At 38.7% G+C, this 20,568-nt stretch overlaps 1 protein-coding gene across 2 annotated transcripts; it reads left to right on the top strand.

Moving 5' to 3' along the window:
* The first annotated feature begins 1,325 nt into the window (after positions 1-1,325).
* On the top strand, positions 1,326-20,378 carry tmem248 (transmembrane protein 248). 2 transcript variants are annotated; one of them, XM_080040692.1, is made up of 7 exons: positions 1,326-1,670; positions 4,487-4,645; positions 5,936-6,224; positions 13,001-13,151; positions 15,842-16,025; positions 16,610-16,753; positions 18,078-20,378. In XM_080040692.1, the coding sequence occupies exons 1-7, from the start codon at positions 1,668-1,670 to the stop codon at positions 18,096-18,098; spliced, it is 951 nt and encodes a 316-aa protein (XP_079896818.1). In that variant the 5' UTR covers positions 1,326-1,667; the 3' UTR covers positions 18,099-20,378. The 2 variants fall into 2 exon arrangements, with proteins under 2 accessions (XP_079896818.1, XP_079896817.1); XM_080040691.1 differs by having other exon boundaries at positions 16,610-16,791.
* Positions 20,379-20,568: the final 190 nt, after the last annotated feature.

The raw sequence follows: 20,568 nt of genomic DNA, 5'->3' as shown, positions 1-20,568 counted from the left end.
TCAGTTTCACTATATAGATATAGCACACTTCCGACGGGGCACTACAAAATAAAAGCCACGTAATCTAGAAGTGTACAGTATATTCTACTTTTGATACATAGTAGTGACTACAGCGTTCAGTTACTTAAATTAAATGTATTGTTTGTTCATGGGGATTTCAACATCAATTTAGTACAGAGCTAAAATAATCTCATAAACCATGTGAGGTACGTTATTTATTTTGACAGGTGAAATTTAAGCTTTATTTTGAAGGATACGTAACATATTTTTGGTCAATTCCAATTAACTTGACTTGAAGGGGCGGCTACAGCATGTTCAGCAGTGGACCTTTAAATATGTAGCAGAAATACTTACCGCCATCTGCTGCACCGGAGCACAACATATCACAGCTGACACCGCTATGTTAAAACGGTTAAAACTAAAAAGATGCTTTAATGAAACAGAACCAAAATGAATAACAAAAACATTATTCATTCACTGTCAATAAGCTTCACCTCCATCTACAAACTCTAATCTACTGAAACTAGGGGAGACCAGGTACAGTTGTAGCACTTTTTGCAATTTTTGCGATACATCCTATTAAAACTAGAGTAACCAATTTGTTATATTATAAACTTCAATCTGTTAGCTACTGAAACAATGTATTTAAGTGGTTTTATGAAATGTGTAAAGGTTGCTAAATGAATTATAATACAGACTCTCTACTGTTACAACTGTCCCAGTATACAGGGACAGTTGTAACGCATGTCAGGTACAGTTGTAACTTTTAATTTACACATTAGTGATTCCTTGCAATGGGGTTTGATTATGTCTGCTTTAATTTAAGTACATCTAGTATAGTTGTTTCTTTACACCCAACAGTATTTATATAGTTTTTGATTATATGTTGTTTTTTCTAACTTCCATTGTGTGTTTTTCAATGTATATCTATCTATCTATCTATCTATCTATCTATCTATCTATCTATCTATCTATCTATCTATCTATCTATCTATCTATCTATCTATCTATCTATCTATCTATCTATCTATCTATCTATCTATCTATACACAGTAGACTACTCTCTCCATCCAGTTTAACAAACCCACCTCGCACGTCATATTTCCGAGTGTCCCTTAACGCAGCAAACGCCTCCGGATTTTTGTAAACACGGCCGAACGTTCTTTCGTCGTCTACGTAATTTACGTACGCGTCAACAGCACACAACGCGGTGATGTACGAGCTATTTCGGGCGCAAAGTGTACGTAAATAAGGGAAATAGGGCGCGCTGGGTTGCCGCTACGCTCCCTTTCGCTATAGCTACGCAGTGCGGGTACGCCGAGAGAGAGAGATGTCGGTGGTGGGGTGGACCCAGACCCGGATTCATTATTGACGTTGTCCCAGGCAAGATTATATTTCTCGCCAGAGCTGACGGGAATCGTGACAAAAACAAAGAAGAAGAATGGGAATGAGTATACGCTGTGTTTCTTACGCTGAAAGCCTGGCTGTCTCCAACGAACACCGACTTTTGCTTTTCAGCGGTATTTTCAGGAGGGAGTAGTAGCTTCAGGAAAGAGCTAGCAGTGCAGTGCTATCATCAACACTGCTGCCTGCTGCCTTATTATTGTGGCCCTGCAACTGCAAACCAACCTCCCAGCTGGCCTGCGTCGCATGCACAAAAAGAAAAAATGGTGAGAAACTGCTGCTGATGTGTTGTTTACGTTTCACAAAGCTATAGCTACTTCAATGCATGTTAACACTTTGATCTCTTGAAATGTCACGTTTGTCACGTAGTGTGTTGGAAACAAAACCCAGCTGTCAGAGGGGGCCTGCAAGGTTGACAGCTCTTCTGTCACCTGGCTTGTGTGTGTGTGTGTGTGTGTGTGTGTGTGTGTGTGTGTGTGTGTGTGTGCGCGCGCGCGCGCGCGTGTGTGTGTGTGTGTGAAGAGAGTGAGAAACACGCGGAATTCAAAGAATTGTGCTTGTTAAAGTTATTTTAAATACATTCTAACATGTCTTCACTTTATTCAGTGTGATTTACACCTTCTCTGTTGAAGTCCCTGAAGGCGTCGTCTCTGTTTACAGTTTCGTTCCAACGAACTATCAATTCTTTGTTTTTGAACTGTGCAGCTCGTAAACCAGTCCTTCTTGCTGTACTGGACACCGAGGCAGGTGTCTTGAGAAATATGGTTTAAGGTCACTTGCAAGAAAGCATATTATAGACAGTAGGCTACTGTAGTGTATTTTGTTATGACACATTCTAAGATTACTGTAGTGTATTATGTTACTATACATTTTATATTAAGGTCTACTGCTACAGAGGAGACAAAGACAGTCAGCCTCATCTGGCAGGGGGCAAAGTCAGGGATGTCAGCTGCCTGAGTGAGGAAACCCTCAAGGCTGACCTGTAGATCATTCAAATGTCACACAAAGGTGACTGTCTTGTGAGTTAATCAAAGACAGTCTAGCTAAGAGTTAACAGTAGTTTATTGACCCTGGCCATCATCATCATCAGCATTGTCTTAAAAGTTGCTGAATCAGACTTCTTGGCCAACGTGACATATCGACTCTAGGTGATGACTAAACTCAGGATGTCCTCTGGGGGCCAGAGGTTGCCCTCTGACCATTAGGGTGGAGCTGGTTAGGGTTAAAAGCAGCCACAATTCTGGAAAAAGTCAGGTCTCAAAGTAAGGAACTCTCCATAGCTTTTTGTTTTGTGTAGATACCTCTATTAGTTATTTGGCTACAAACACTTTAAATTCTTATTGGCTTCGTTTTGACTGCAGGATGAGTTTTGTTGTTTAAATAAAAAAGAATTGTTCCTGAGACCTCCTCATCTGCATTCAACTGTCTTCTTCCATCAACTAACTACCAACGCCGGCTTTCTGAGTAAAGAACCAAGAAGAGAAACCACACTACCCCTCTAACTAGTGAAGAATGAGACCGGTTGTCTTGTTGCCACAGCTTTATAGTTTACACATTTGCAAATCAGATGTGATCGTTCAAGATCAAATATAGTCACATTGCAACTTTTAAGTTTTTTTTTTATAGAAAGAAGAAAAAATGGCATACCAAATGAAATAAAAAACTAAGTTTTCTACATTTGAAGTAGAAGTCTTTTTCACTGGACCAAATAAGTCATGTGTTATGCAGAATAGTGGCTTACTCAAAGTTTTTTTTTTCTACAGCTGTGTGATCATTGTTGCGAAACAGGTCTTTAATTTCATTGTGAGAGTGGTGTTAAAATGCAGTTACAAACCTTAATCTAACCTGTAGTAACCCTTGGTAACAATCTTATCTGTCCACAGTACATATCACCACTTCCAAACTGCTCTGTATTTGGTGTATAATGGAATATAAGTGTAGAACATAGTTTACTTGGTTAGTTACAAGTATGTTATCAGTATAACACTAATGCATTCTTTTTTATCATACTATACTGTATTACACCTAACCATAAAGTTGATAGTATTCCAGCTAGGAATGGACATTGCATTAGCAGATAGTGTGGGAAAGCTTTGCTTAAGGCATGTCATGTTTATGACCTTTTATGTTAACCACATGAATGTAATCTGGGGCTCTTAAAAGCAACCAGTGTGTTGGATGAATTAAACGAGTGGTTGTAAAAAGCACTTCTCCTGCTGACATCATGTGATCCGCTGAAAAACATTACGCTGCTGTTAAAAGCTTCCTTGGGAAAACGTTTAACATTTCCATACTTCACATGAGATGACGGTGTGTTGTTTGGCAGTTTGCTTCTCTACACTGTATTTAGTTAGAAAGAAGTATGTTTTGATGAAAGATACATTTTTTTTTTTAATTTTAATTTTTTATAAATGTGTATAAGTAATGTTAGTGATTTTCTGAAATAAAACATTGTATAACATGTGGTTCATACAGTATGTAATTGATGAGCCAAGATTTGCACTATTGCTTTATCATGCTGTCCCAGTTTGATTTCCAAGGAACTGGAGCATTAACAGCATTAACACTTAGAACTACTGTAGACTGTTGAGATTAGACTTAAGCCTTCCTCAAGTTACCCTTAAGTATCAGCCTCCTCTGTATCAAGTATATTTAGGCACTTCAATCAAGCATAATGTTTTTTATTTTTTTCAGATTACTGATACCGATTTAAACTTAAATACCTTTTTAATTTGACCCCAAAACAAACCTCTTCTGCTCAGGACTGCTGCCAGCATATTTTTTAAACACATTGATTGCTCATCTATCCATCCATAACTTCTATATTCTATATTGACCTAATGGACTTTTTAATACAGTCAAGTTTTGAGATAGTATCCTTATTTAGGACACATTTGTGGATCAGTGATATGTTTCACAATGAATACACCAATACAGAGATAACAAACGAACAATTTCAATTGTCTATGTCAAGACTTAGGCTATTATTATTTTTACAAACCCCAAGGATTAATGAGGAAGTGATGAATGCTAAATGAGGTGCTTAAACATTGGCCCGTTTGTGTATATTTGCCCCATGCAGGTGTACCTGTTGAATCCTATAGAGAACCTGAGGAGCTACATCAATAACCGCCCGCCGCTGGTCATCTTTATGATCAGTGTGAGCGCAGTAGCCATCGCTTTCCTCACCATCGGGTATTTCTTCAAGATCAAGGAGATCAAGTCTCCAGCACTGACAGAGGTGAGACACACACACACACACACACACAGATGCGCGCACACACACACACACACACACAAAAACACATGAATTATTTAAACGAAGAAATGACATGGTCCGCAGCTCCTCTCAACTACCAGTAAAGTGTGGTGACTGCTAATGCGAAATATCAGTTAAAGGTGGAGTCAGTGAGTCTGGAGAATGCTTCTTGTCCATATCACTTTTTGTCAAAATCAGTAAATATTCGCTACCTGTCTGTAGTATGTGCGCTGAAAAAAAAATCCAGTGTTAATACACAGCCTAGTAAACAAAGGGTAAGTAAACAAAGGGGGGAACCATAGCTAGCAACATGTCCATTTACAGAGCCTAGGCGGTGTATTAACAACCTTTTTTTTTTTCTTTCAATGCACGCACAGTACAGGCAGGTAGCAGATTATGAGGAGATATTCGCTGATTGTGACAAAAAGTGATTTTGAAAACAGTCATTCTCCAGAACCGCTGACTCCACAATGGAATGACCTATGTGGTCTGCTTTATGCCACAATGATGCATTTGCCCAAAGATGTTGATGCGTGTTGTATTTGTGCTATGACCTATTCAGCCTTTTCTAGTTCCCCCAAGTTCAATTTGTTAGGCTTATAAGAGACTCATTGTAGTATTACAATGAATGAATATTGCTTTTTTGGATATACTTTACTCAAGCTATACACTAACATATGTCTCTTCGGTCTAGTTCTAATGCACACATGACTGTATGACTTTAATGCAAGAGAACAAAACGTTCAAATACAGAGTGGTTCAGCTTCCCATTCAGAAGCTGTAGACGTAGAGATAAAGCTTAGCATGTGAACAGGAAGCATATGCAAATAAGAAAAGCCTGTAGGTAGAATCACGCATGAATACCAGGGCTTTTTAGATAAGTAAATGTCAATACATAACTTTAGAACTCTTAAATGTGCATAAAACAGTCTCATTGTTGCCTCTAATGATTATAAATTACCTGTAACAATAAACGACCATAACAATAATATAACCAATATGTACATATAACATAATATACAGATGTACATAGAATATCTAATATATAAAATGATAGACAATAATTTAAACCAAATAGTATACCTGACATCATACGTTTTACAATACAATGTAATTATGGAAATATAAATTATAAGAAATAATAATAACATTTTCCTTTTGTGTGTCAGGACTGTCCTCATAGCCACTTTAAATAACAAAAGAAACTTAAATATGGTTTACATGTGTCAATTATATAATATATGACTCTTTCTCTGTCTCTCTCTCTGTCAGGACTGGAACACCTTTCTGCTGCGCTACAATGAGCTAGACTTCTGTGTGTCAGAGAACGAGACGATCAAACACGGTCTGAACGAGTCCACCACACCTGACAGCCTGGTGGTGACCAGTGGACAGGCCCGCTCCAGCACACAGGTTCCCCTGCTGCTGGACGACTCGGGGCTCATCAACATCTCAGTCCCCATCACACTCACCCTGGATCCACAGAGACCGTTTGGAGGCTACAGCCGCAACATCACCCACCTCTACTCCACCATCCTGGGCCAGCAACTAGGCCTGTCTGGTAGGTCCTCCTGGTTCTCATCAGCACTTATATTTGTTTGTGAGTGAGTGAGTGAGTGAGTGAGTGAGTGAGTGAGTGAGTGAGTGAGTGAGTGAGAGTTTGTGTGTGTATGTCATTTATAGACCCATTACACGGCTGAAATGTGCTCATTATACAACAGTCAAGGGGCGTTGTTCGGCCCAATGTGAAGCATCCCAAAAGCCTCCTGCCAACTGACATTCAAAATAAGACAAAAAAATACATATTGTTGTAGCAACTTAAAGATAAATGACATTAGGTGGGTAGATACATTTAACATTTGTTTTTTTATTCATGGCAAATCCAAATGATGGAGTTAATACTAAAAAAAAAAAAAAAAAATCAAACTAAAACATATCCATAAATGAATCCTCCCGGGTTAAGGCTTTCATTTTGACAGTCCTAGTATTAAGGTAACAGTCATTGCAATATGATGCTTAGTTTCATCAGAATGGGACTGATTCGATGTGTGGAATGTTGATGGTGTGGCGTCCATTTTCTTTGTTGACAGGTTAGGACTTTAATCATTCAATGAGATCAAAGGAATTAACTTAATTTAAAAAAAAATAGAATGTTGGGGAAAAAAAGGTAGATTGATGTCACACATGATGTAACAAATATATCACATGATGTCACAAATTCATCAAAGGCATTTAGAATGTTCACTGTTGGTAAGGCAAGAGCTTACCAAGGTCACTTCAGAACCGACAGGACCTGAGACAGTTCATTGTTACAGAGACTTAAAGTACTGAACTGACTACACAACTGTACACACAAACAGACACTGATTTATAATGATATCAGTGGTAGAAGAGAAGATCACCACAACTGAGGCAACATCCCCATCAGGTGCCATGAGCTGGGCCCTGATGGTCGAATTGGAGATGGGGCCTCCAGAAGAAAATTGGGAGGAACTTTGTAATAACGCCGTACTCCAAGAAGGCAGCAATAGCAACATGAATGAGGACCAGGTGCATCTTGCAAAAGAGCCAGAATGCAAGACCTCCGTCCAAGAGGTGGGGCAGCCTGGGGCCATCCAGCAATACATGGAGGATGTCCAAAAACTGGATGAGAAATCCAGCCAAAAGGTGGAGGCTGTCTCCATGGATCTCCCTTACGAGATCCTAACTCAGCGCCTGCATGAAGCCACTAGCAGACTGCAGGAGGAACTCAATATGAGGATGGTGGCTGAACAGGAAATCTGCATAGGTAGATCCAAGCTACAGGTGGTTGAAAGACAATTGAAGGAGGAGAACAAGTTGAGAGTCATGCTTGAGATGGAGGTGCAGGGGCTCCGAAATGACATTACTAATATGAGTCTTTCAAACTCTATTGAGCCTGACAGCCATAAGTGCAAAGATATGAAGTTGATTCAACAGCTACGAGAAGAAAATCAAGCCCTCATGCTTGAGATGGGGAAGATGAAGGTCCTAAATAAAAGGGCCTTAAGAAATGTCTTTTATCAGCATCTTGATCTAAAAAAGACAAATGAGACTTTGGGTGAGATGGTAGAAACTATGAAGATAGAAATGGCAGAGCTCAGCACAAAAACCTCTTCCCACATGTCAGAAAACTGTGGAGGCATCAAACGTGCAGATGCTCCAGAGGTGGTCCAGGAACAACCACAAGTTTCCAAGAAGACAGAGGACCAGGAGACCCTTCAGTTGACCCAGCAAACACTAGAAGATGCCCTAAACCTACCACAAGGGGAGGACCAAGAACAACTGACAGTGGCAGAAAATCCCGAACAAGAGGCGGTAAATCAAGATGCCGAAAAGTCACAAGTGGAAGTCCAAAAACTACCAGAAGAGGCAGAAGAGCCACTTATGGAGGCAGAGGGAACAACACAAGAGTCCCAGAGCCCAGAAGAGGAGGGCCAGGAGCCGACACTAGAGGCTGACAACCCAAAAACCAATCTGTCAATGGAGGAGGTGGAAGAAATTAAGTTCTATGTGTGTGAGCTCATCACAGCAGCAGCCTCCTCCCAACTGATAGAAAACTGTGGAGGAATCACAGGCTCCGATGCTCCAGGGACGGACCAGGAGCAAACAGAGGAGGGCCAGGATGCACCAAAGGAGGCCGAAAAGCAAGAGGTCCTAAAAGCACCTGAGGAGGTCCAGGAGTCAGAAGAAGAGGCCCAAAAGCAAGTGGCAGAAAAGAAAACATGTGAGGCTCTGGGAGAACCCCAAGATTCTGAAAAGGTTGAGAATGCACCACAAGAGCCCAACATGCCCACACAGGAGGCCCTAGAGATGACCCAAAGGGCCCAGGATCCAACAAGAGCGGACCGAGAGCAAACTGAGGAGATCCAGGATCCAACTAAAGAGGCCAAAAAGCAAGAGGCCCTAAATCTATCTACGGAGGTCCAAGAGCCAGTACAAGAGGCTTACAAGAAAGAGGCTGAAATAACACCGCAAGTCGCACATGAGGCACAAAAGCAAGTGGCCCAAGACCCACCACAAGTGTCAGAGAAGATAACAGAAGTGCCCCTAAAATCAACTGTCGAGGCCCTTATAGAACCACACGTTTCCTCAAAGAAAGAATCCGATAAGTCACCAGTGGAGGCCCTTCAACCACTAGCGGTTGAGAATCTGCCAGAAGAGTCCCACATGTCCACACAAGAGGCCGTAACGCCGACCCACAGGGCCCTGAATCCACCAAAAAAGCCCCCAAGGCTTTTCCTTCACCCACACTGGGAGAAACCAGAAGAAAAGGTCAAAACATCTACACAAGAGGAGGTCAAAGAGCCAACACAGGAGGTTGGAGAGCCCCTAAAGAGGCCTTCTCTGTGGAGGCGTTTCAAGAAATTGATCACTCCTAAATGCCGCCGCCAGTTCAAGCAGCAGACTGGACAGGCATAAAGAAACACACAAAATCAGTCCACAGGGCAGCAAGGAGGTTCAGTGTTAAGTTCTGACACACAGAAGCGAACTGGTTTCTATGTGTCAGGACTTTGCATGTTCCACCGTGTCTGCGTGGGTTTCCTCCGGGTATCCCTGGTTTCCACCCACATAAAATTAAAAAAAACAATTGGACTTGATTTATAATGACATTTAAATAAAATCTCTCAATATATATCTACAGTATTTCTCAATAGTTTTATTTCTGTTTAGCAGTTGTGTTACAGTGTTAAATCCTAAAACTTCCTCACAATTAAGCGTCAGACAAACTTTAGTGGTACGATTGATTCATGTAATCGTCAATTTAGCCTTGGCACGGAGGGTTGCCATCTAGATTTTTCACCACTAGATGAGGCCAAGATACAACTTATTACAAGATACAGGGAATATTTCCATTGTATAGTAGTACATAGCGGAGGGACTGTTTTGAAAACCCTAACTATTACACCATCTTCTAGAGCTTTAATAAACCTTAAATTGCTACTGAGTCCCAGAAAGGAATCGGAGAAAAAATTATTTAGGTTTGAAAGAAAAAAATTTAAAAATTAATTATTTTGAAAAAAAAACAAGACAATAGAGAAAGAGTTTGCAAGATTTCGCAAGTAACAAGGTATTTGTTACTTACGAATGGTATGCACAGGGAGTGTGTGTCGCTGTGAGGAGGTAATTCACTCCTTTTTCAGGGTGGGAGTGTTTTCCTTATAATGGGTGTTAACTTACATCTTAGTGTGTGTTGACTTTACTTAGACGTGCTGAGCAAACAGTGGCAACATTGTGTAACATTAAGCTGTTCACCTTTGGTCCTCCTATAGGTTTCAGGAGGCAGGAAGTAAAACGCAAAGTGTGTGTGTGTGTGTGTGTGTGTGTGTGTGTGTGTGTGTGTGTGTGTGTGTGTGTGTGTGTGTGTGTGTGTGTGTGTGTGTGTGTGTGTGTGTGTGTGTGTGTGTGTGTGTGTGTGTGTGTGTGTGTGTGTGTGTGTGTGTGTGTGTGTGTGTGTGTGTGTGTGTGTGTGTGTGTGTGTGTGTGTGTGTGTGTGTGTGTGTGTGTGTACTTTCCCGTATCCGTTGTCTCCTATGACAACACATGGTCACGCACCACCTACCTCTTGTGCTCTGTACAGTAACAAGGAAGGGCATTAAAGGTGCACTGTGTAACTTTGGGTGTGTTGGAGAAGGGAACATTTTGTAAAGGTAAATTCTCATGGCTGAAAAAACAAACTTTCCTCACAAGAAAAAGTGATCCCTCGAACACGGTTAACAAGTTAGAAAGCTTCCTTAAACTTTACTATTTCAATGTTGTTTACAGCAGCACGGCCCACATTTTGGGTTTACAAACATATTCTAGTCTTACATTTGGTTCCAGGTGCCTCAAAACCATTTGGGGTTCATTTATGATTATATAATTATTCATAATTAAGAATTACATCTAGAGTAAATCTGTTTTCTAAACTATCTTCAGGTTTTGCAAATGTAGGCAAAACCCAGTCTTCCCCTGAAACTGCATAGTGCACCTTTTGAATTCTGCATCATTTACGCAGAACAAAATCAATTTCATGACTGAATCAAATGTAATCTTTGAAGAAAAGTACATTTTAGTCAGATATGTATTGAACTTGGGTGTGCTTTATGTGCATACTTGTTTTTCAGTGAGGGCTTTCCAACACAATGAATCTTATTATACTTTTTAGAGGTAAAAACAGAGCTATTTCAATCCAATACCTTGCATTGCTATCTCTATTCAGACGGGATTACATTTTCCAGGTAAACTGAGTTATTGTCTTTATAGCAATATGCACTGTCTTTCTGTCTGTCTGTGTGTCCGTCTGTCTGACATTAATCCCGTCTACATTGGCTGTATTTGTGTTTTTTAAGCCCCTGCCTTTGAGGAAATCCCAGCCTGAAAAACCTGCTCTGTTTGAATAGCAGTCTGGTCTGCTCTGATAATCTCTCCGTATGATTGATATCTTGCCGTTGTCACTAAACATACAATACTTTACACACAGCATTCTACAAAGACTATTGTTGTCCTATAGTGCTATAAAGGGACAGACAAAAACAAATGCCTGAAATAAGTCTTAACAGGCTGAGCTGTTTGCCAACGATATGTACCCGCTTGTCTTTAATGTTAAGGCCCATTGAATGGATGAGCAAAGTCAATACAGAGCTACAGTTTCCAAATGATTAATTACACTGAGCACATAGTCTGTCTGATTAGAGGTTAGGACGGTAGAATAGGGAAAGAGTGTACTGTAGGTTGTGTGTTTTTAAAAAGCATTGTGTAGAAGATCTCTAGACAAATATTCTGTTTAATAAACCGGATTTTACTGTAGATGTATTAGATATTGTTTGAACATTTGGTTTTTCTGTGTGAATGCTCATTTGGAATGATGATTTCAAAAAAATATATATAATTACGATGTATAAAAGCCTATTAAATCCTTCTTAGTAGGCATCCCAATAGCTCTTTAATCTTTTCTAAATGTCCCTGCTAAGACAGGAGTATTGTGCTTCATGTGGTATGAGAAAACTTTTTTTTTTTTACAGAAAATGGATATATAGTTAAATTTAGCAGAAAATGTTGCCCTTTTGAGTGAAAATCGCCCCAAAATTCAAGCAGCAGTAAGGGATTTGCTTGAAAACTAATTTCTCTGCATAATAAATCCTGACATATACGTTGAATCATCTTCCAGAGTGAATCGGCCCCGAGGCTTTATCACCAGAGGAAGACTCCAAACTGTCAGCCCACCCTGTACATCTGTATATGAACATAACATGATTGGATTTCACTTCGGGGCATTGTCAAACACGTCGTCTTTTCCATCTAATTATGCTTCCAATGTATTTAACACAAAGGAAAATGGGAGAGGAAAACGACCTAGAATCAGGTCCATGAAGAAGACTCAAATCTCATGTCTGCATCAGTGGTCTGAGTTTGCGTGAAAAAAAAAACTGAAATTACTTCTTTGTTGGAGACTCAATGGCTATGATTGTCCACTCGACTCAGATGCACGCACACACACACACACACACACACACACACACACACACACACACACACACACACAGACACACCCACACACACACACACACACACACACCAACACACACTCCCATGTATCCCCAGCTACAACCCCCCAGGAGTCCACTCAGTCCGACTGATAATCTTCTAATCCCCTTTGCGGTTTGATAAATATTACATAAGCATAAAGGATGGGTCTGTCTGGTTATCCCAGGGGGGCGCTTGGTTGGACACCGGTACTCCTGCTGTGGGACTTGTATGCACAGTGTTAAAAAGTTCTAACTTGAGTAATTGCCTTAGAGCCAGGAGCCTGATGGTCTTTAATCAAAAGCAGTTATTCAAATGTCAACATTAGAATTAAGAGAATGTTAAAGGTGGAGTCAGCGATTCTGAGACCTTTTACTATTTTTTCCTCCATGTCCCTTGCGGGGCTCTGTAACTACCTGTGTGTACGCTCACTGAAAAAATATCTATTGTTAATACACAGCCTAGGCTCTGTAAATGGGGATGTTGCTATCTACGGTGGGCCCCCTTTGTGTAAATGCCGGTTTACAGAGCCTAGGCAGTGAAAAAAGCACCAGTTTTTCTTTTCAGCGTACAGGTAGTGGATGATGAGGAGATATTTACTGATTTTGACAACAAGCGTTCTCAAGAATAGCTGACTCCACCTTTTTAATGTCCAAGTTCAAGGCCTAAAATTAGGTTGGATTCACATTTTTTTTTATCTGTGAATGAACAGTGTGTGAAATTATGAAAAACTGAATTTTTTTTACTTACTTTTTCACTTTAAAATAATCTCTCTAGCTAACATTGTACTTTCCCATGTGTTTGTGCGTCTAGGCCGGGAAGCCCATGAAGAGATAAACATCACGTTCACGCTGCCCGTCTCCTGGAACTCAGACGAGTGTGTTCTGCACGGACACTGTGAGCAGGTGGTGTTCAGCACGTGTCTCACCATCACCGCTGCCAGCAATATCTTCCCCGTCACAGTGTGAGTTGGACTGACTCCCTCACTCATACAGAGACACACTTTATATCTTCATTTCTCTGTCTAGATAGCTGGCTGATAATTGCAAATTTAAATGGAAAATATCCAAGTTTTTGGTTTATTAACTTCATATAATTATTTTAACAATATGTTGGGTATAACTGTCAGTATTTCCAAATCAATTAGTGTGTGTGTGGTTGGGATTATAAACAACGCTACTATCTTTGTAGTGGAATTGAAAACAATGCTACTATTTGAGGATTTAGGAATGACTTAGGAATTAAGTGGGGAAATTTCAATATGAATCTGAAAATCAATGTAGGACTGTGTATCAGCGAGCTACACAGCTTTCTCAAGTCACACGTAAACAAATATTTATGATTATCAAGAAAAGGAAAATTCACAACATTCAACATCGTTAAAGGCCTACTTCACCGGTTTGAATATGAAGGTGTATTGAATTCTGAGATCCTATGTAGTATAAATGTGCGAAAAAAATTGAAATCGGTTCATCCTAGCCTGAGAAAAGGCAGAAAGAGTGTTTTTTTAACCCTATACTTCTCTTTCTCGTGACATCACAGAAAGAGAAGTATAGGGTTAAAAAAAAACTTACTTTGTAAATATTACTGTGATGTCTTTTACTGTGACATCACAGTAATATTTACAAAGTACGTTTTTTTAACCCTATATTTCTCTTTCTGTGATGTCACGAGAAAGAGAAATATAGGGTTAAAAAAAACACTCTTTCTGCCTTTTCTCAGGCTAGGATGAACCGATTTAAAAAAAATTTGCACATTTATACTACATAGGATCTCAGAATTCAATACACCTTCATATTCAAACCGGTGAAGTAGGCCTTTAATGTTTTGTATCCCAAAAATCCTGTATCCTCCCGTTCTTACACATAAGTATATATTTTGTGAGTCTAAAGCAGGGGTGTCAAACATACGGCCCGCGGGCCGGATCCGGCCCGCGAGATGATTTGATCAGGCCCGCGACCTGTAGAGCATAAATTTCTGAGTATGTCAAAAAAAAAAGTAAGTCTCTAGCCCATTCCTGTGAGGAGTTATGAATTTTTAAAGAAATAACCGAAATGCTCACTCCTGCCGCTAGGGGGCAGCCTAAATAAAAAAAGCACATTTTAGCAACGTGGGAAATGGTAATTGGCAATCCTGCTTCACCGCTGTTAATGTTTCCTACAGTGCTTTATGGCAAAGTAAAAACCAAAAAAAAAAAACATTTTTATTTTTAGTACATTTATTTTATTACTTTTTTATAAAAATAAAACTATTTTTATTTTTAGTGCTGAACAATTAATGTACTAGCAAGCGTGGTGTGTCTGCGGCTCTGTGTGCGCAAAACGAGCAGGAGCATGCTAGTGTAGGCCTACAAGATTTATTTCCTAATTTTCAATGCTGCTTTATTTTTATGTTTTAAATTGGGAAAAACGAATTCCAAAACAACCAATAACCTCTGTATTTAAAAATAAATCAAAACAGTAGAAGTTGCACTTTTATTTAATTGTATTTTGTACAGTCTGCATGTTTGCACAAAATGTGTCCCTGTACATATAGTAAACAAAATTGGACAACTGTAAGGTCAGTGCCTGTTGTATTTGTGTATTCAAATAAACAGTTGTTTATTTCATTAGTGCACATTGGCATCTTTGAGCAAATTACCCCCAAAATTTTTGCTGCGGCGCTTCGCGCCGCACCTCCTATTCCCATGGCCGGCAGCAACCTTTACTAAGACATCTCCTGGGGGGTACAGAGATCCCTTGTGATCCGTGATAATGTAGGTTACAAATGTAGGCTGAGTGATAAAGCATATTACTGAAAAACAAAGTTAGGGATTTGGAGTTATTTTGCCATTATTTTACTAGTCCGGCCCACCTGAGATCAGAGAGGCTGTATGTGGCCCTCGAACCAAAATGAGTTTGACACCCCTGGTCTAAAGAGATGTAGCGTAAAATGGCAGTGTCAATGTCACAAATAATTGCAAATTGCATATGATTTTCCAGAACTACAGAGCTGTTAAATTCCCATACATGACACAGAAGTATAATGCTTGTTTTGAGGGGTGGAACATATCCAAATGAACAAGAGGAAATGATCTCGTAGTACTAAATCTCATCTGGACCTTTGGGGATGACAGTAGTAACTTGTCCTGTCAGTCTGTGACACTAGAGCGTGGAATGGACTGAGAGCCAGCAGCAGTGTCATTTAGAGCCTGTCAGATGTGTTTAGCTTCATCAGACGTCAGATATGACTTAGTTTGATGGAGATTGTCATTCATCGCCTCCAGAGTGGACACACACTTTGACTGACTCACCGTGTCTCATTTAAATGTAAAGAAGATACTGGTCTGGAGCCCAGGGTACACAAAAAATGTATAGATAATTAGCAAATTTACTGATTTTTAATTTTTTTACTTTAGACATATTCTTACCTTTTTGAATATATATTTTTAAATCAAAATACATATTTAACAGAAAAATGTAAACAGATATGGCAGCCTTTCCTTGACTATATAGCAGCGCTGAAGTGACCTTCATGACACCTTATTGACTTTTAATTTTTTCTTTTTGCTTATTATTTATCTATAGTTTCAACAATGTCAGAGTATGCCATTTTAGTTGACTCCAGTCAACAGACAACAATCTTGTGTTTTTGTTTGTTTTTGTGTTGTTTCAGTCAGCCTCCACACTGCGTTCCAGAGACGTACACTAACGCCACCTCCTGGTACAAGGTCTTCACCACGGTGCGCGACTCTGACACCAAGTACAGTCAGGACTACAACCCCTTCTGGTGTTACAAGGGAGCCATCGGCAAGGTCTACCACACACTCAACCCAAAGCTCACTGTCATCGTGCCTGATGTGAGTCTGTCGCATTCTCACTATGCTATTAAGTATGCCAGAAAAAAAGCAAAGTTAAAAATTTAACACTAGTACTTTGATTCAAACATTTAATTGAAGTTAAAAAATATATATATATACTGTATATATTAATCTTTTTAAGCTCCCATAGAGAAAACTTCTCAGTGCTGTGATGTTTCTGTGATGAGCGAACACAAAAGCCTGTTCTGAAAAGCCCTTTGATCTTCATTGTATACTGAATTTATTCAATACTGGTAGATGTTTCCAGTTTTCCAATGTCCCCATTGACAGAACACAGCTGGGCACCGAATGGTCTAGTGAGTCTGAAAAAAATATTTGAATGTACATTGTATACGCTGTGTGACCTGATCTCAGCCCATTCAAATACAGAGAACATTTTGGACTGGTGCTTTTCCAGCATCAACAAGCATTTTTTTTTATTTTTTTTATTAAGAATGAACTAACAGTTAGGTATTGCTTAGTAAATGCTTATCAAACCTTAATTAAGCATTTACCAACAGTTCATTTTTGTGCCCTTATTGTAAAGTTTGACTTTTCTTTGTAACTCTGTATGTGTTTTCCAGGACGACCGTTCCCTCATCAACCTGCACTTGATGCACACGAGCTACTTCCTGTTTGTCATGGTCATCACTATGTTCTGCTACGCTGTCATCAAAGGGCGACCGGGCAAAGTGCGCCAGAGCAACCAAGACTTCTGTTCTGAGAAGGTACAGCAGACACCAGCAGTGCTAAATGACGCGAACAGGTAGATTCAGCCAAACCGTGATAATACACTGACCACTGATTGGTCGTAACCTTAATCAGACACTATCCAATCAAACTGCTGCCGATGATTCTCTGTTAATTGTCCAAAATATATGGACGTCTTTTTATATCTGTTGTTTCTTTGGGACGTCTACTTGTTTTTCTACCTTATTCTACCTTCCTTGTTGCTTAAGATAAACATACAAGCTAATTATGATTTAAAGGTGCATTCAGCGATTCTGGAGAACGCTTGTTGTCAAAATCAGTGAATATATCCTGACCATCTGTTACCTGTCCACACTGTGTGTGTGCGCGCTGAGAGAAAATCTGGTGTTCATACACAGCCTAGACGATGTAAAATGGCATATTCCTAGCTACGGTGGGCCCCTTTTTTGTTTACAAACCCTTTTCTTTACATACCAGTTTACAGAGCCTAAGCTGTGTATTAACGCTAGATTTTTTTTCAGCTCACACAGAGCAGACAGGTAGCTTAACGTAAAGAGATAATCACTGATTTTGACATAGTGATTTTGACAACATGCGTTCTCCAGAATCGCTAACTGCACCTTTAAATGGTTATGCATAAATTAATTATCGCAAGAGATGTGTAACTCCACACATAAGTCATAAGGCCAGGCATCATATTGTTATGTCCTCAGCTGAGCCTGATGCGTGCACAGCTGCAATCTCGCTCCCAGAGGAAATGGAATATTGTCTTTCTTCGTCTTATTGCTTTTCTGTAGCTCAATACACACAAACGGCATTATCCACATTCATAACCTTTCACCACAGCTGCTCTACAAGCAGCCAGCTCACACCACTCCAGGGATTAACCATTGTATGATCAGTCAGAAATTCCACAATTCATTGTCTGTGTGTGGTCGATGGGTTTGGATTACTTTGATTTTGTTTTTTTCTTGCTCTCTTGTTGCTTGCAAAAAAAAGTAATTTCCTCTCAGCTATGGCTTCTTCCCTGCTCACTGAATATATTGGATTTCCTTATGTGCATATTTCTTAAAGCCACTATATTTAGAATTGTGAAAATTGTCTCATTTTGGCTCCATCCAATGGTAATATCAAGAATGACACCATGTGCACTGTAGTTGCTTTGTTCTAAATCAAAATAATTCTGATCCATCTTTATTAATCTTTTCTGAACTTCTATTCAATTCATTAATTTCACTTCTCCTATCAATCAATATGTGTTTCTCCTATCAACTGATTGTAAGATTGCTTCACTGCATGCACAGAATTTTGCACTCACTTCCATTTGTTTTCCGTTTACAGGTGGCATTGTCAGAGGGTTAAAAAGGCATCAGAAAATGATGCTAGAACTTACCTGTGACATGGACACACACTCAAAGAAAACAGAAGAAGAAATCAATTAAAAAAAAAAAAAAAAAAAAAAAACATACCAGTTGCCTAGTGGACCTTGGACATACGATAAGGGACACAAGCGCTCTGTGAATGCATTACTCTTCTTGCAATGTTGGGATTCTCCAACCAAAGATATACAAGTGCCTGTATCTGTCCTGTAAATATTTGTAGGAACTCTGATTCTGTGCAAGATATCTCTTTTTTTGTTTGTTATTATTATTATATTGTTATTTTCATTTTTGCCTGAATCAACCAGTACTCTATTGTTTCCCCCTGTGTGTCTGCAATGTCAATCAGCGTGGAGGAAAAGTATTTAGATGATTGCACTGCTCACATTAATAACATATGAACCGAAAAACGTCAACAGTAAAAAAAAAAAAGTGAATAAGTCTCAGTTTGTATAAAGTCACTATGTCCATATTGAATGGCAGTTTAATAAGCTGCAGAAATTCCTGTGTTGAAAACAGTTCTTGATTATTATTATTATTATTTTTTTTTTTTAAATGTTGAGACACGTTATATGTTGTCACAGTTAAAATTAGATTTTCTGCCTTTTGTTTTTTCGCTTAGCCGGCCTCATATGTTTTTAATTTTACTGTCTGTCACTGCAGTAATTTTTTTTGTTATTTTAGCTTCTAGTCTTGAGTGTTGTTCAATACACTTTTTTTTTCGTTGCACCTGGATGGGGCAAAACATTATCTTGCCTTACCTAGGGTGGACTTGCTTGCTTAGAAAATAGACAGAGAGAGAGAGATTTTTTTATATTTTCTTCCACAGCCATCCAACTATTTTTTGTTTCTTCCAGTATAATGATGAGCCTGACGTTTGAAATTAAATGTGTGATCTCTATCTGTCCTATTCATGTACATTTCCCTTTGAGGTGTAATGTTTTAAGATGCTTTTGAATAATTTTCGTTTTCTTTTATTTCAAGTAAATCATTATCAGTTGCAATTTTTTTTGCACATTTTGTGTGATGATTTTTTTCTTACACTTCGATACAGCTGGACTACTTCTGGAAGTACATTTAATTATATGTTATTATATAATTATAATTACATAACCATGATACTATATGTATGATTAAATCACAACATTTAATTTAATTTTGTAGTACCACAAAATGTGCAAAAAAACAACTTGGTTTGTGAATATTTTGGGAAATATTTGGTAAAGGCGGCTTTAGATTGCTGTTTCAAGGATACACCGATATAGGCTACAAATAATAAAAAATAAAAAAAATTCATGAACATGTAAGGGTTAGGGGTTATCTTGTCAATGCACATAATTCAAAAGTTTGTAAATTATTTTCACATGAATCGTGGTCGGCCGAAATTCTTTTGACTGTAGTTTTAAGGATAGATTATCATGCTTTTTCACTGGTTTATATTTTGCAAGCACGGCTGACTTTGACAATCATTTATTCGAAATGTACTGCAACACAGATTTGTACTGTCAAAGAAAGAAAAATATATAGTGCTCTAAATAGATGAGGTTAAGATTGTTTTCAGTGTTAAAATGACTTAAATTGACCTAAATGTAAAATCTATTACATTAGTTTGAGCTTTCGAAAAGATGCTGTGTAAAAGACAACTAGAGAATGACAGTCTAATTCCGCCTTAACCGTCTGTTATGTATGACCTTAATAGCAATTACTGATACATTTTACTTACCTCTGTTATGATTGTGTTCCATAATTGATGTACCCATTGAATGTACCTTTTATTTTTATTTTATAAGCAGCATAATCTGTATCTGAGATGCAAGAATTCCAAGTAATTTTAAACAATGAGGTAGTTTTAATTATTTTGTATTTCACTTTTATTTTTTTCATTTTCAAATGCTTTACTTGAATTGTGTTTCTGTTGGAGTGATATTCATAGATGATAAGGATTATTCTTTTATGTGAGGCGAAAATGAATCTTTGCCACATTGTTGTATCAAATACTTTGAACATTTTATGATTTGATTTTTTTTTTTTTGCGTATGTTTCCTGAATGAGTGGAGGGTGTATTTGGTCCTTATGGTTGCGATATGTTCATTTCTTCCCCATATATTTTTTATGATGCTATAGGACAAGTCTTCCTAATTCTGATGTCTATCATATTTGAGCATGAATCTTTTTGATTTAGTCATAATTTTCTCCATATTTTTTTTTAGTTTTTTGGAAGATATGGCAGCTCTTTTTGGACGGTTGCAAAAATGTGGGGTGTGTTGGATGTGACGTGGGTGGGTGGGGTTTGGGAGTGTTTATGTGTGAGTGAAGGGAATTTAAAGATGTGATTGAAGCATGCCATATTATTGCCAAACCATTCTGATTTTTGTCAATTAGCTGCATACCTGCTTCTCATCCTTCTTTGCTTTGCGTGATTTATATATTTTTAATATCTGGTTAGAATTGCA

This window comes from Ammodytes marinus, assembly GCF_949987685.1.
Source record: "Ammodytes marinus genome assembly, chromosome: 14".
Taxonomy (NCBI): domain Eukaryota; kingdom Metazoa; phylum Chordata; class Actinopteri; order Uranoscopiformes; family Ammodytidae; genus Ammodytes; species Ammodytes marinus.
The sequence above is the reverse complement of the archived record's forward strand: the minus strand, read 5'-3'. Positions and strand labels throughout refer to the sequence as shown.